The sequence below is a fragment of the Puma concolor genome, chromosome C1 (assembly GCF_028749965.1).
Source record: "Puma concolor isolate L17-30 chromosome C1, mPumCon1.1.hap2, whole genome shotgun sequence".
Taxonomy (NCBI): Eukaryota; Metazoa; Chordata; class Mammalia; order Carnivora; family Felidae; genus Puma; species Puma concolor.
Genome location: NC_141674.1, coordinates 101,621,860 through 101,636,673, shown reverse-complemented (window position 1 = coordinate 101,636,673; position 14,814 = coordinate 101,621,860). Strand labels below are relative to the sequence as shown.

Here is a 14,814-nt window from a genome sequence, read left to right as displayed (position 1 = left end):
TGACTAGCAGGGTCTCAAGTGGCAGGACTCAGACTGAGGCAGGATTTCAGGAGAAGGACTTAGGATTTAAGGACGAAGAGGCTAGGAAGTGGAGGTGGCTGCCAGCCTGAGTTTCTGACTTTCTACGGGACTCGGGCTATGGGACAAGACACTGATGGAGCCAGAGGGAAGGTCACTGGCCACCTTTACCCTCTTAGAGTTCTTTTTAGCTGGGCCTGACAATTAAATTGGCGTTGTCCAGAGTAGCAGGAGACAGAAACATACACGTGTGCATCAGTTTTATGTGACAAGGGAGCCCCCATAAGGAAATGAAGATCTCGAAAAAATGGCAAAACCCGCGGGCCTTTATATCCAACTGAACAGGGAGGCAATGTGAAAAAGTCAGGAAACGGTGCGGGGAGGCTAAAGAAAATTGAGCATTTATTTTCACAAGGCCTGTTTGTAGAGAATTCTCTGTCTCAACGTCTCATCCTTGATGATGCTAATGTTTCATTTCCCCTGGTATAGGGATGGCATCTTTCACACGGAAGCTTTTTGTCTCCTGTTTTCCACAATCAAGAAAAGGGGAGGTCAGAATGTTCTTCTCGCACCAGCTGTTTTTTAAGCGCTTTTTTTTTTTTAATTTTTTTTTCAACGTTTATTTATTTTTGGGACAGACAGAGACAGAGCATGAACGGGGCAGGGGCAGAGAGAGAGGGAGACACAGAATCGGAAACAGGCTCCAGGCTCTGAGCCGTCAGCCCAGAGCCCCACGCGGGGCTCGAACTCCCGGACCGCGAGATCGTGACCTGGCTGAAGTCGGACGCTTAACCGACTGCGCCACCCAGGCGCCCCTAAGCGCTTTTAGCTCAAAATAATCTTCATGCCAAAGTGGTATATTTTGGGGTGGTGTATTCCACCCCTCCCCCCCCCCCCCCCAGAGCCATTAGGGCTGAGAACTCTGAGCCTCAGGTCCCCACTAGGTCTCAGGGAAAAAAAAAAAAAAAAGCAGCTCAGCTATTTCAGTAAGAAACACTAGATAAGATATCAAGAGTATTTAAACATAAAACCTTGGGCTAAGAAGCCCTTCATCCCTCCAGCCAAGATGAGGATTGGGTGCGGAGACTGGGGAAAAGCTGAGGCACTAGATGGGACTCCAGGAACTTCAGGGGAGGGGTGAAAAGGCCTACTGTGAGGCCGCAGAATATGGTGATGGCGAGCAGGACTGGAAGAAGATCGTCTGGGTTCAAATCCCATCTCTACTACTCACTTGCCGTGTGATCACCAGGCCTCCCTTTCTTTATCAATAAAACGGGGTGATAAGAGTACCCACCTGGAAGAGAAGGCAAGAATTAAATCAGCTGGAATATCTGAAGCTCGAAATAAAATGTAGTGCAGCACAATCCTTGACCTGTACGTGGTGGGTGCAGTGTGACCATTTGCATGTTCCTTAGGCTGAGAACCTACTCCTGATTGCCATCTATTCCTACAGCTTTGCAGTCGTTGCTGAAAACATTTGAAATAACTCTGAAGACAGCATTCCCACACTGACTGAATGAGTAAACCTGCTGTATGCCTACATCCCTACGTATTCTGTGAGGTCTGCAAGGGGGTTTAGATGAGTTAGGTAAGGATAAGGATCTGACGTCCGAGCTCCTAGAGGAGACAAACCCTGGTCACCAATAATCCTGATATGAGAGCTAATTCCCTTCGGAAAGGTTCAAAAACGTTGTAGGCTTGTTCAGTTGTAGCTTTCATCACAAGCTGAAAGAACCAAGAATGACTTCGGAGCATTATGGGACCAAGGTGGGAGCATTATGGGACCAAGGAAAAGATCTTGATCTACAAAAAAAAAAAAAAAAGATTGCCATGATTATGGAAACATGTGTTACTAATACACACATAAGCTAAGGCACATCTGAACTTTCTGTATCATTCTTCTGAACTTTCTGTATCATTCTTCCATATATTATCACATTCAGCTTCATGTGCCTTTATATATTTTGTAGGTATACAAAAACCCGATCGCTCTGTAATAAAAAGGAGGGAAGCTTTGCATTATCCTGCTTTGGAAGAGTAATTCCAACAAACGCTTCTAAAATAGAGTCCTGTGCTTTTTGACATGGGCATATTAGACGTTCGAAATGCGCGTCTCCTTTGGGAAAATCCATCCCATTTCAAATTATACATGCCTGTGAAAGCACAGATCTGTTCTACCTTCCATGTATTTTGTTATTGCTGCTTCTGAAACTTCCTTACAGCCCCAAAGAAGTCTTAATCCCTGTCAAATGTTATTATGTTACCGACTTTTATGTAGTCTTGAAAGGGGTTGTTTATTTAGTTTCGGTGACTTCTCGTTACTGCCAAATATTATTTCATTTCAGCACAGATGTAAGGGGTCCAATGACTGGAATTACTTTACAAGCCTGACATTGTCGAGAGATGGGTACCAGTTTAATTATGGACAGCTGAAAATGATCTGGGAGTCACCTGCTATGGGTATTTATCATCATTACGAACTTCTCACTGCTGTGGTCTGAGCACCTTCACAACGTCCCGTTTGCGTTGGACAGGCAGTGTGAGCCATACGGAACCTACGTCTTCCGTCACCTTTAAACCTACGTATGGACAGCTTAATATTGCTTGATTATTTTCTTTTCCTCCGCTCAAAGTGAGAAAATATGTTTCAGCCATCCCTATTCCTTTCCTTTCCTCTTTTTCTGTCCCTCTCCGTTGCCTCCTCTCCCTGCAACCCATATCCTTCCAGCTGTTTTTCCAATTATGCCTCATTGGAAATTATTCATTACTTAAAGAATGTGAATTGGGTAGACCAGACGTGTAGAGGATCAAGTAATACAATGACTGCAATATAGCTGGCACTCAGTAAATGCAGAGGGAAGGAGGGAAGGGGGGGCATGGAGGGAGCAGGAAACGGGGACTGCGGGATTGCAGAGCACTCTTCGAATGGGTCCTCCAGCTCACAGTTCAGGAGAAATTAGGAATAGCAGCCCTCCTCCTTCTGCCCGTGCCCCCCTCCCCCCACAACCCCGCCCCCCCATTGCCATCGCACGCAGTGCCATAACAAAGTATGGTTTCACACCTTCTCTTTTTATCTCTGCTTTCCCTACATGGATCTTGATCTGTTTTGGTCAGAGCAGAGAAAAGGGTTTAATGAAAGGAGAGGCCAGGTTATCACCTGCTGATAATAAATTGAGGTCACTGTCTACCTGCCTAAACGCACTTCACTCCATTCCTTTTCTCTTTTTCCCCAGCCTGGACTGTAAGGCCTTCCAGAATGTCAACTTTTTCCTGGAGAGGAGCATAGTAACAGTAAGAGCTAACTTCAGTGAGGGTTTACCGTGCGTATGTCGTTCGCCATGCTAAGACTTCTTATGCGTTATTTCAGTCAATTCTATTGATGTTCTTTTTCATTTTTTTTTTACTGTTTATTTTTTGAGAGAGAGGGAGACAGAGAGACAGAGAGTAAGCAGGGGAGGAGCAGAGAGAAAGGGAGACACAGAATCTGAGGCAGGCTCCAGGCTCCGAGCTATCAGCACAGAGCCTGACACAGAGCTCAAACTCACAGACCACGAGATCACCACCTATATGGAAGTAGGACCCTTAACCAACTGAGCCACCCAGGCGCCCCATCAATTCTATTTATGTTCTGTTTCTGTAAATCAGTGGTTCTCAGTCAGAGACAATTCTGTCCCTCTAGGGAACATTTAGCAATGTCTGGCGAGACCTCTGCTTGTCACAACTGGGTGGAGGCCAGGGTTGCACTAAAATATCCTGCAAGGCACAGGGAAACCTCCTACCACAAAGAATTACCTGGCACAAAATGTCAACCATGCCACTGTTGAGAAACCTTGCTGCAGATTAAAAAGCTGAGGTTAAGGGGTGCCTGGGTGGCTCAGTGGGTTGAGTGTCGTACTTCGGCTCAGGTCATGATCTCGTGGTTCATGAGTTAGAGCCCCGCGTTGGGGTCACTGCTGTCAGTACAGAGCTCACTTCAGATCCTCTGTGCCACTCCCTCTGCCCCTTCCCTGCTTGTGTGTGCTGTCTCTCTCTCTCAGAAATAAATAAACATTAAAAAAAAAAAAAAGCTGAGGTTTGAGGGGGATTCATTCACTTGCCCAAGACCACCCAGTGGTATCTGAGAAGTCTAGGACGCAAGCACGGCCTGTGCTTCCTCATCATGGTGCACACAAATCATTATAACCTTCGGGGCCCGTGTGCCGCAGGAGCTAAAATTCCCAGCAGGAATGTTCCCATGAGAGGGCACCCCCATGAGTCATTTGCAGACCCCCTGCCCATCCGTCCTTTGCACCGAATATGCAGAATGGGGCCCATCTAAACGCTGGAAGTTTTGTAAAATACACACACACACACACACACACACGTGCACGCGTGTGCATATGCGCACACATGCAAACGTGCACATGCACACACTGCAATAGTTCCTATTTAATGTTATCAGTAGATATAACATGTAAGATTAAAGCAGAATGCATAAGCAAACACTGATGCTACCCAAGCAACAAATTTTGAAGATGGCACATGCTGTTACACAGCCTACTTTGACGAATAGGTTCTACATATTTAATCCGACGTGTGTTTGACGGTAAACATAATATCTTGTGTTCTGTAGGGTAATTAGATAGAAATGGCAAGTAGTCCATAGTATCACTTTTTCAAGTGCCTAACAAAGGTGTTAGTATTTTTCTTTTTTATTAATTCTTCAACCTCCACAATCTCAGTTTTGACCCTGGTTTTCGATACAGAGTATCTTCGCGATCTTAATCACCCCACAGGCAGCTGTGCACATAAACACGCATACTCTTGTGCACACACACGCACACGCAGACACGCCCCAGGTCTTGTTCCCAGGGCAGTTTCCGTTGCCTTTATTCCTCCCTCAGGGCACCTAGCTGCCCTCTTACCCTTTCTCCGCCCCACTCACCCATTCACTCGCCCTCTCTGATGCTCCTCAGACCCGGATCTGCGGGAGATTTCCATTTGCTCTTTACATCCTTTCCTCTGTATGACCCAGTCCTGGAATCTAACCGCAGCTCCCAGCAGTGAAACCCAAGGGTGGGTACCTGGGAAACCCGTCAGGTCCCCCCAGTGTCGCCATCAGTCCCCCCAGGCCTCCGAGCAGAGCACCACGAAGATAGAAACTGTATCTACCTTCCAGCTTGACTCTGGCATTGCAAGATTTCAGGTTAGCAAGAACGGCCACCCCACCCCAAATTCTAAGCAGCCACACCTATGACTTACAGGTTGAAATTATTTCACAGTGTCTAGTCCCTTTCATCCTGTCACTAAGGGGTAAAATCTTAAAATACGGCTAACCCACTGGGATGAATGAACTTCCTTCAGGTGAGTTACCAAGTTAAATCTTGGCTATTTTAGTGGCAAGAAGGATTTGAACTAAAAAATAACTAAGAATTGAAAATTAAAAGTTCGGTTCCTCAGTCATGCTAGCGATAGTCAAGTGCTCGATAACCACATGTGCCTGGTGGCCAGTGTGCTCAACAGCACACAGAACATTTCCGTCATTGCAGAAAGTTCTATCAGCACCGAGCTAGACAGAGATAGAAAAGTTGGAGAGTACTCGGTGTCTGTGAAGGGGTTGGGGAAAAAACACATTCCTTCACAGAGTGGTGGTGGGCACAAAAATGCTACAAAGTTTCCAAATGTCAACTTGAAAGTAGCCATAAGTATTTATTTTTTTTTTTCCAACGTTTTTATTTATTTTTGGGACAGAGAGAGACAGAGCATGAATGGGGGAGGGGCAGAGAGAGAGGGAGGCACAGAATCGGAAACAGGCTCCAGGCTCCGAGCCATCAGCCCAGAGCCTGACGCGGGGCTCGAACTCACGGACCGTGAGATCGTGACCTGGCTGAAGTCGGACACTCAACCGACTGCGCCACCCAGGCGCCCCCTTTTTTTTTTTTTTTTAATTTTTTTTTTTCCAACGTTTTTATTTATTTTTGGGACAGAGAGAGACAGAGCATGAATGGGGGAGGGTGAAGTAGCCATAAGTATTTAAAATACACATGCGTTGGGGGGCGCCTGACTGGCTTAGTCGTAGAACATGCGACCGTGGATCTCAGGGTAATGGGTTCAAGCCCCATGTTGGGTGTAGAGATTACTAAAAAAATAAATACACTGAAAAGAAATAAAAAAATTAAATTAAAATAAAATAAAATACACATCGCACTTAATAGAAGAAAAAACTGAACTTGCTTAAATGTCCATCATTAGGAAACTGGTAAAATTAATGCCCAAATGTCCATACAAGAGGAGACAATGAAAATAACTTAAAAATCTATACGTAAGCAATATGTGTCAGCACAGAAAGCTGTCCTATAACTTTGTATATAAAAATATAAGTCACCTGGGGCACCCGGGGGGCTCAGTCAGTTGAGCCTCTGACTCTTGATTTTGGCTCAGGTCATTATCTCATGGTCATGAGACTGAGCCTGGCGTCGGGCTCTTCCCGGAGCACTCAGTGTGGAGACTGATTACGACTCTGTCTCTCTTTTTGTCTCTCTTCCCCCTCTGCCCCTCTCCTCTGCTCACGTTCTCTCTCTAAAATTAAAAAAAAAAAAAATACAAGCCACTCGACCCTACGAAAGCATCATCCTGTTTGTATTGAAATACAAAGGGTATCCATATGTATGTGTCTATATGCCCAGGAAACTACATAAGGTTACACAAGGCTTTCCTTCTGGAAAGAGGGAATGGCAGAGCAGGTTGAGGAAGCATTTTCTTTTCATTGTACATCCTTCTGGTGCTGTTTGGACTTTTGACCATGATGATGAACCATTGCACTTAATCGGTCATACGTTAGGGAGATGAGCTACTGAAAACGATGTGGTACCAAATGAATGAAAGTGCAAAAACGTACACGGCAGAGTGGGATCCTCTGCATGTCAAAAGCCTGTTTGCTCAGTCCCGTGCTAGCTGGACCGAGTCAAAGTAATGGATTGTGTTCTTTCCATCCATCTCCAAACCCTAAATCATTGACTCCAGAATAATAGGTTAAATATGAAGTCATACCCGGTGCATCATTTCAGCTGCTTTAACAAACATCTTGGGCCCCCAAGGAGGGACCTGAAACCAAAAGATTGTTTTTAAGGAGACCTGGTGGCTACTTGGAGTTCCTGAAGGGATGTCTTCCCTCTGCCTGACCCTCTCCCATCTCTCCTCTCTCCTCCACCCCTCACAACCACACTTTTCCCTCCCCTCCACCTTCTTCTGTGGCCTCTGCTCCGACCCGGAGAAATGGCAGATCCAAAATCTTTACCTTTCCTCAGAACTCACCTGCGTTGAGCATGACCAGGTTAGGCAATGATTCAAGATGCTCCGTGTGCCTTCTTGTAAGCTTACCGGGGAAACCAGGCAGCAGACCTCATGAAATTGTGTCTATCACCTATCTATCTCTCTGTCTATCCATCCGTCATCTGTCATATATACATGTACACATACATAGGCACGTATGCATATGTGTTTATACGTACGCCTATGTAGACACTTGTACACATGCATACACTTGGTTTCTATGGGAACCTCTGAAGTAGTTCTAACTCCTGTGCCGGCAGATGCTGTGCTTACTACTAATGTGGGAGGAAGCCCAGAGAGGAGGTTGGAAGAGGAGAAGGCAGGGCACTGGTGTCTGTGGGTGGGCCTGATCCCCAGGCAAGGGAAGAATTTGGCTCATTTGATATATTTTTGTTGGATCAGATCATTAGATAGTCAATATGACATAAGTCTCTGAGCCAGGTCGGTGATAAAGAGGGAAGTGTTTTTTATTTCTTGGTATGCTCAGAATCTCAAATTTTCTAACAGACAAAGGGCATCTACCCTCCAGATACGATCTGCACACAGTTCAATGCTAATGTGTCTTCTTCCCTCAGCTGCACTCCCAAGCTAAGTTTCCTCTTACACCATCTTTCCCAGAACCGAGCACCCCTGGTAAGGCTGGCCTGGATGTGCCGCAGCCCTGGCAGGCCCCGAGACCTGGCCTGAGTAGGTCCAGGAGACACATACAGGCCTTGCCTGGCAACAGTTTTCCTCCATTTTAATGAGTCTCATTTGCCCATAAGACTTGTTTTTAAGTTTCTGACTCATGCCAGGCTCATTTATTTGGTATTTCGGCTTGATGAGTACCCAGGTTTTAACCCACTTAGGACTGTTGTTCTGCCTCCTTCTGGAAGCTCCGGTTTTTGTCTGAATATTCCCCAGCCCCAACCAGCTCACTGCTCCCCTTTTCTGTCGTATCCCTTATCATCCCAATACCTACAACCCTTGTCTGCATGCCTCCCCAGCGTACACACACACACACACACACACACACACACACAAATACACACACAAATACACACACATACATTGACTAGATACTGGACAAGCAGCCTTTACGATAATGGAAGGTTGAAGGTTTGATTATTATTTCAATTACCGCAAGTAAGGTGAGGAAGGAAAGCCTCCCTGGAATGTTCCGTGAGAAGTTTGCATTCCTTCCAAATGCAGTTTTTTTTCTTCCTCCCTCAAAGACTCATCCATCGAACACAGGCCCTCTACGGGTTTGTTTTTCATCGGAGACCAAACCACTGACTCCTGATTGGGGAGAACTGTGAGTTATGGAGGGTGACAAGAAGGAGTTTTCGGGGCGCCTGGGTGGCTCAGTCGGTTAAGCGGCCGACTTCGGCTCAGGTCATGATCTCACACTCCGTGAGTTCGAGCCCCGCGTCGGGCTCTGTGCTGACCGCTCAGAGCCTGGAGCCTGCTTCAGATTCCGTGTCTCCCTCTCTCTGACCCTCCCCCGTTCATGCTCTGTCTCTCTCTGTCTCAAAAATAAATAAACGTTAAAAAAAAAATTAAAAAAAAAAAAGAAGGAGTTTTCGGTAGAAATTAATTTGTAAACATCTTCCCTGCTTTGCCTCTCCTGGGGAGGGGGGTGACCACATACCATAAAAATTTCCAGCCTCAGATTTTGAGCTCAGCAGAGACTTTCATTTTCATTAATTATCCCAAGGATTCTCACTGTCATTCCCTTAGGGGGGACACACCCACAGAAAATGGCATGTGCGGGGGTCAAGTCCCCTCTGAGCAGCCCCAGAGAGAAGGACCGGCATGCTGGTTCCTGCCACTGCTCCTGTGGCCACATGCACTGCCCTGCCCTGTGGGCATGAAGTCTGCCTCTGCATGGGGTGCCCTGGGGCTGTTCCAGGGGAGGAAGATCCATGGGCAGTGTGGGGGGCTCAGTGCTGCCTCGCCCTGCCACTCCTCATCTTCACTGTGTGTACATGCAGCATGAGAACACGGGAACCTGGCAATTCCGGTGACACTTCTGGTCACTAATCTCCCCGTTGCACAGTAGGATAGCATGTTATTTTGATGCCATGCCAGAGTTTTGTTTTAAAACCAGCTCTGTACAGACAGTTTTAGATGGACCAGAAATAGCTTTTATGGTCTGCAAAATACCTTTCCCTCGGGACATTTTTGTTGTGCTTTGAATACATTTTAGCACAGTGAGGTAACAGTCATAGACTCATAGAGACACGGGATTAGAAAGCAACTCCCGAGACATCCCATCCATCACCATGACGCCAGGCAGGCTTCACCCAAAACATCCCAGACATAGGTAAATATCCTGTTTTCACAGGTCATCAGAAAGAGAGACTCCACGCCACTCTGGGGTAACCCATTCCAGTGTTGACTTCCCTTCAATGCTGTCATTATACTTGTGTTATCGGGAACACACCCCATACTAGACTGCTGTGAGTTTTCAAAACCCAAATTTGTGTATTTTGAGCCAGATGTCACAAAACAGCCTGATTGTCAGCACGCTGTTTAACGGGTATTGAAAAATGTCATTTCAAACCAAATACATCTATCCTGGGGGCCGGACCCAATTGGACAGCTTTCGTTTTACAGTAAATGTGTGACCTTCTGTCCCCTTAGGATTCCCTTCCCTCTTGAATCTGGTCATCATTAAACGGTGAGGCCCTGCAGGTGTACCCTTATACTTTCCTGCTCCCAGAAATCACAGCCGTCATGTCCCTTCCCCTAAATCGTGTTAGCAGGACCAGAACTGCCATCAGAAGCAAAGCACTCCGTTCCACGGAGGGGTGTTTGCTTAGACACACACAAAGCTTTCTGACACTTGGTTTGTTCCTTTGGTCTTTAGAAATAGCAGCTTTAAGCGAGTCCTTTCCCTGGCCTTCCCCTTCTGCGATGCAACACAGGAAACCCCAATGTAGTCTCTAAGAGGTCCAGTTACGTTTTGGCATCGAATAATCCACAGGGCCTTCTGCAGTTAGAAGCAAAATAGTCCTCTCCCTTTCTTTCCGCTATTTCCTTTGGCAAAGTGGAGAGTCCTAAGGAACCGGATCGGTCAGGAAAGCCCTGACCAAGAGCTGGTATGAACCTCAGACAAGACGCAGCTCGATGAGATGCCGTGCGCGCAGTCATTGTCTGAGACAGAGGGTCTGAAATTGACACCATATGCGCCCCGAGGAGTAATTGCTCCAAAGGGGGGAGAAAAGCAACGTGTCAGAACATTTTAGTAACACCTAATTCATCTCGAGGTTATAAATAAATCTTAATGCTTGCCTAAAAACAAAAGTCGAAAAATACTTTGACCAGATTACTTTTGTGACAGTGCTTCCGGCAGAGGTGAACTTTATTAGGGAGACAACATGAATAAAGAGAAACACATAACAACTTTTTATGGTATATTTTACATGATTTTATTTTTTTGCAGTAAATAAAGTGGTTATAGGGCTCCAAGGAAAAGGCCCCAGATGTTAGAGAGTTGTGTGAAATTTAGAGGAAACAAGCTGTAAAAAGCGCAGTCATAAAACAGGCTGTCAGTGCCACACATCTGGACAATACAGCTGTATGTTCCTAGTGGCTGTCGTCACCCAAAGAAAACTCAATAACCTCATTTCACCCCAATTAGGCTGCATACCAACAGGATCAACATTAAATTGCGAGGGGGCGGGGGAGAAACGTTCATATGGCGCGTCTGTGTCAAGCAGTCTTTATCTTGCATTGGACTTTGGTCACCAAGAAATAAAAGATTGCTAACATAGCTATTTCCATTATTATAAAACCCTATTTAATTCATAATGTTGTAATAAGTCAAAGTTTGACAGCTTGGACTATCGGCTACGCCAAACAATAGACTTTCTGTAGCATGAAACTGACCTATCAGTCATCCAGAATGGAGCCCTGGCATATCTTTCCTCTACCCCTTTTTGGGGAGTCTGAGTCTCGCAGCACTGTGGGAAGCACTCTCTGCCTTATTGGAAAAATAAGTGCATTTTCAGACAACCCAATTTATGTAAAGTAGAAGATAAATGCCCCTCTCGATGGCGATGGGGTATTTTGCTCTAATTCTTTTGGCCAGCAGTGAGGCACCTTTGCAGTAAGATGAATATTGCAAAACTGAAATACCATTTCATCTTTTTGTCACCAACAGTCTGTGCCAAAGGTTATAAAATGCCACTTTTCCCATTAATGTGTTTCTTCCTAGGTGTTAACGGCAGCAAAGGCAATTATGGACAGTGGAGAGAAATTAACCCTACCACTGATAGGGAAACTCTTGAAATTTCAGCTTCTCCAGATTAAATTTAAGGACCAGCAGAGACGGGAAAACGAAAAGAAGGTACTGTATGACGCTGGGTCTTCTAAAGAGGGCAAACAGGGCATAAAATGGAGTCAGTTTTCTCCAGGGACACTTCCTCTCTTCGTAAGCCTTCCATTAAATGTTACCTAGCACATTCAGCTGTCGCCTGGACAACTTAAGAAAAAGGCCATCCAAAGATTTGTTGGAGGAATTATATTTTCTCAAAGACAGACCCATTAAAAATAAATTCCCTTGTGCAAAAATCAGACAATAATCAGGGCATGTGCCTGAGCTTGATTTTAGAGTAGTCTACTTATATGCTAGTAACAAAGAAGGGAATCAAGGTGAGACAGAGTCAGGAGAAGTAAATGTAATGTGAAAAAAACCCCACAAAGTCAGGGTCTAACCGTTTAAAATATTCTCTCTAATATTCAGTAGGAGTTCCTATTAAAATGGCAGGCTGCATCTGCACCTTCGTAATAATCTGAACATTTCAGCAGCAATCCATCACCCCCCCCCCCCCATTATACGCTTGATTACTTCTTCACATGTAGACTTCTCATTTAATTTGCCTATGGAAATCAATCTGTGCGTTTTCCAAAGATTCATATTTTTATCTGAAAAAAAAATATTTTGAAATACCTTTAGCAAAACGATGCTAGGTTCAAATCCATTTGTTATTATCATTACTCGGAATAAGAGATGTTTTTTCTTATTTTCCAAATCATGCTGAGATGTTTTTGGAAAGCCGAACGCTTCTGTACATACATGTGGTGTGTGTGTGTGTGTGTGTGTGTGTGTGTGTGTGTGTGTGTACACATGTATACATGAAATGGATTTACATGTAAGCTGTATCTTTATGCCCCTGAGTGGAAGAGGCAAAATCAGTTCATGGAAGAAGAAAGAGAAGAGGGAATGTGTTCCAGTAATACCTTTCTCACCTTTGCAAGACCCCCAAACCTAGGTTTCCTATTTGAATTGGATGCTTGACAGGATAATTGTAGGGAAAAAAATAATAATGCCACCTTTTATTTGCAGAATAGGGCTTTATGTTTTTCAAAGATTCCCCATATAGCATCTTATTAGAGTGGCACACATTGTTCCCGGGAAAATTCTACTCATAGGAACACAAGTGATGGTCTAGTTTTCCATCTATTGAAGCTCTTTTCATCATGGACAGGACATTTGTGCCTTCAGAAATACTCGGGGTCATTAAGACTTGGCAGAAGAAAAACTGGAAAGTTTGAAGCTAGTGTAGAAACATCTTTTCTTGCCTTTTTAAATTCCAACGTCACTTGGGAATATGAATTATAAAAAGTAGACTGTGAGTCCTGTGAAAATCTCTGCGCTTTCTGTTTTCTCTGTGCTTTCCCGCAGCACCTACAAATATACCTAATGTGCTAAAGGGGATCAGTTTACTTGTTTGCCAACTATTGTAAGTCAGCAATCGTTTGTCACAGAGTAAGCTTTAGTTTTCAGTTAATGGGTTTTAAGTAACAGTAAATGGAATATCCTGGCAGCTCAGGAAAAAATTTTAAAGCTAGAATCAATATAAAAATATTTCTGCAGTGATTTTCCTCAGCATTTCTTTGAAATGTGAACTGTAATAATACAGCTGTGAGATTCTGAAGATGCTCAAATAATCTTAGTTTATTGTTTGAAAATTCAAAAGTCTAAAGGAATGTGGGCTTGAATTTTAGATAAATAGATAGATAGATAGATAGATAGATAGATAGATAGATAGATAGATGTAATAGAGGCATTCAGAGAACTCTGAGCAATCAAGAGCCAACAATTACATAGTCTAATCTGATGTCTTCGTTAGATTGGGTTCCCAAAACACCAGTCCCAAATCTCTCAGTTGCAACCATACGAGTAAGTGCTAAATAAATTGATGAAAACTGATTGGAATGGAGTAGTCTCCAGAAAATACTCTTGGTAAAGGCCAGATGAGCAGAGTTGTTTGAGGGATGATATAATCTCTATTCATTTCAACACTACCACCCGACCAGTCAGTTAGAACAATTGAGGTTAATGCTTCTCAGCCAGCAACTTGGGCAGAAAAGTAAAATAAGTATAAAGTAAATAAAACTGACCCATGCTGTGGGATGGGGATGAGAAAAATGCAAAAAAGAAAAGACTTCCAGTTTCTTCCTCTTTCCTGAACCCAGGCGGAGATTCTGAGATTTCCTAGAAGGGGAGCTTTTTTTTTTTTTTTTTAATTTTTTTTTTTTTCAACGTTTATTTATTTTTGGGACAGAGAGAGACACAGCATGAACGGGGGAGGGGCAGAGAGAGAGGGAGACACAGAATCAGAAACAGGCTCCAGGCTCCGAGCCATCAGCCCAGAGCCCGACGCGGGGCTCGAACTCACGGACCGCGAGATCGTGACCTGGCTGAAGTCGGACGCTTAACCGACTGCGCCACCCAGGCGCCCCGAAGGGGAGCTTTTTAACAGCAATAAGAAATCTACGTAGGTGTCTCCTTTCAAATGCCGACTATATTGCCGAAAACTGTGCAACCCAAATTGTGTTTTGTATCTCCTATCTTGAATTTTCAGAATTGTATTTTTAAAAACGAATGCCAAAAAAATATCCACAGCGGGAACTAACCAAAAATACTAGGGAGAAGATATGGACAAAAATAACTAATATAATTAGGTCCCTGTCCTTTATTCCCCTTATATATTTGATCCTGTTTTAATCAACCCAAATTTTTTCTTAGAAATAAGTGGTGGAAAAAAAAGTAAGTGGTGAATAATATAGTTCCAGATGCCAAATACGGTAAAAATATCACTATTGTAGGTTGCACTGATTTTAATAATTTCTAGCACTTTAGCATGGGCTATGCTTATCATGTGTTTGCTTTGTCCTTGAAGAAAGCATGCTGGCTAATTAATAGCATAAAAAATAATACAAGGGAAGATATTTCTTAAAGGAGCAGTTTTGAAGGCATTTCTGAAAAGCAAATGCCTGCTTGTAACTGCAATGAAGTAAAAAATAGTTGAAAACTCTGATCTATTTGGAAACACCTTGTTGGCTACATCCAAATCTGCATATCATGAAGAAAATATATTGCATTTCTCTAAATAAATTTTAGAATTTCAGAAATTCTGAAAGACTCTCTTATACAATTAACCCTAAATCGGATTTTGTTGTATCTTAAAATCTGAGAGTTTTGTTTAGAAATGA

At 44.0% G+C, this 14,814-nt stretch overlaps 1 protein-coding gene across 1 annotated transcript in view; it reads left to right on the top strand.

Moving 5' to 3' along the window:
- The window catches only part of SPAG17 (sperm associated antigen 17), a 236,047-nt gene that overhangs the window by 56,507 nt on the left and 164,726 nt on the right, over positions 1–14,814 (top strand). The window contains exon 6 of the mRNA XM_086717947.1: positions 11,531–11,662. Coding sequence (XP_086574073.1) covers positions 11,531–11,662 — 132 coding nt within the window. The remainder of the gene's footprint in view (positions 1–11,530; positions 11,663–14,814) is intronic.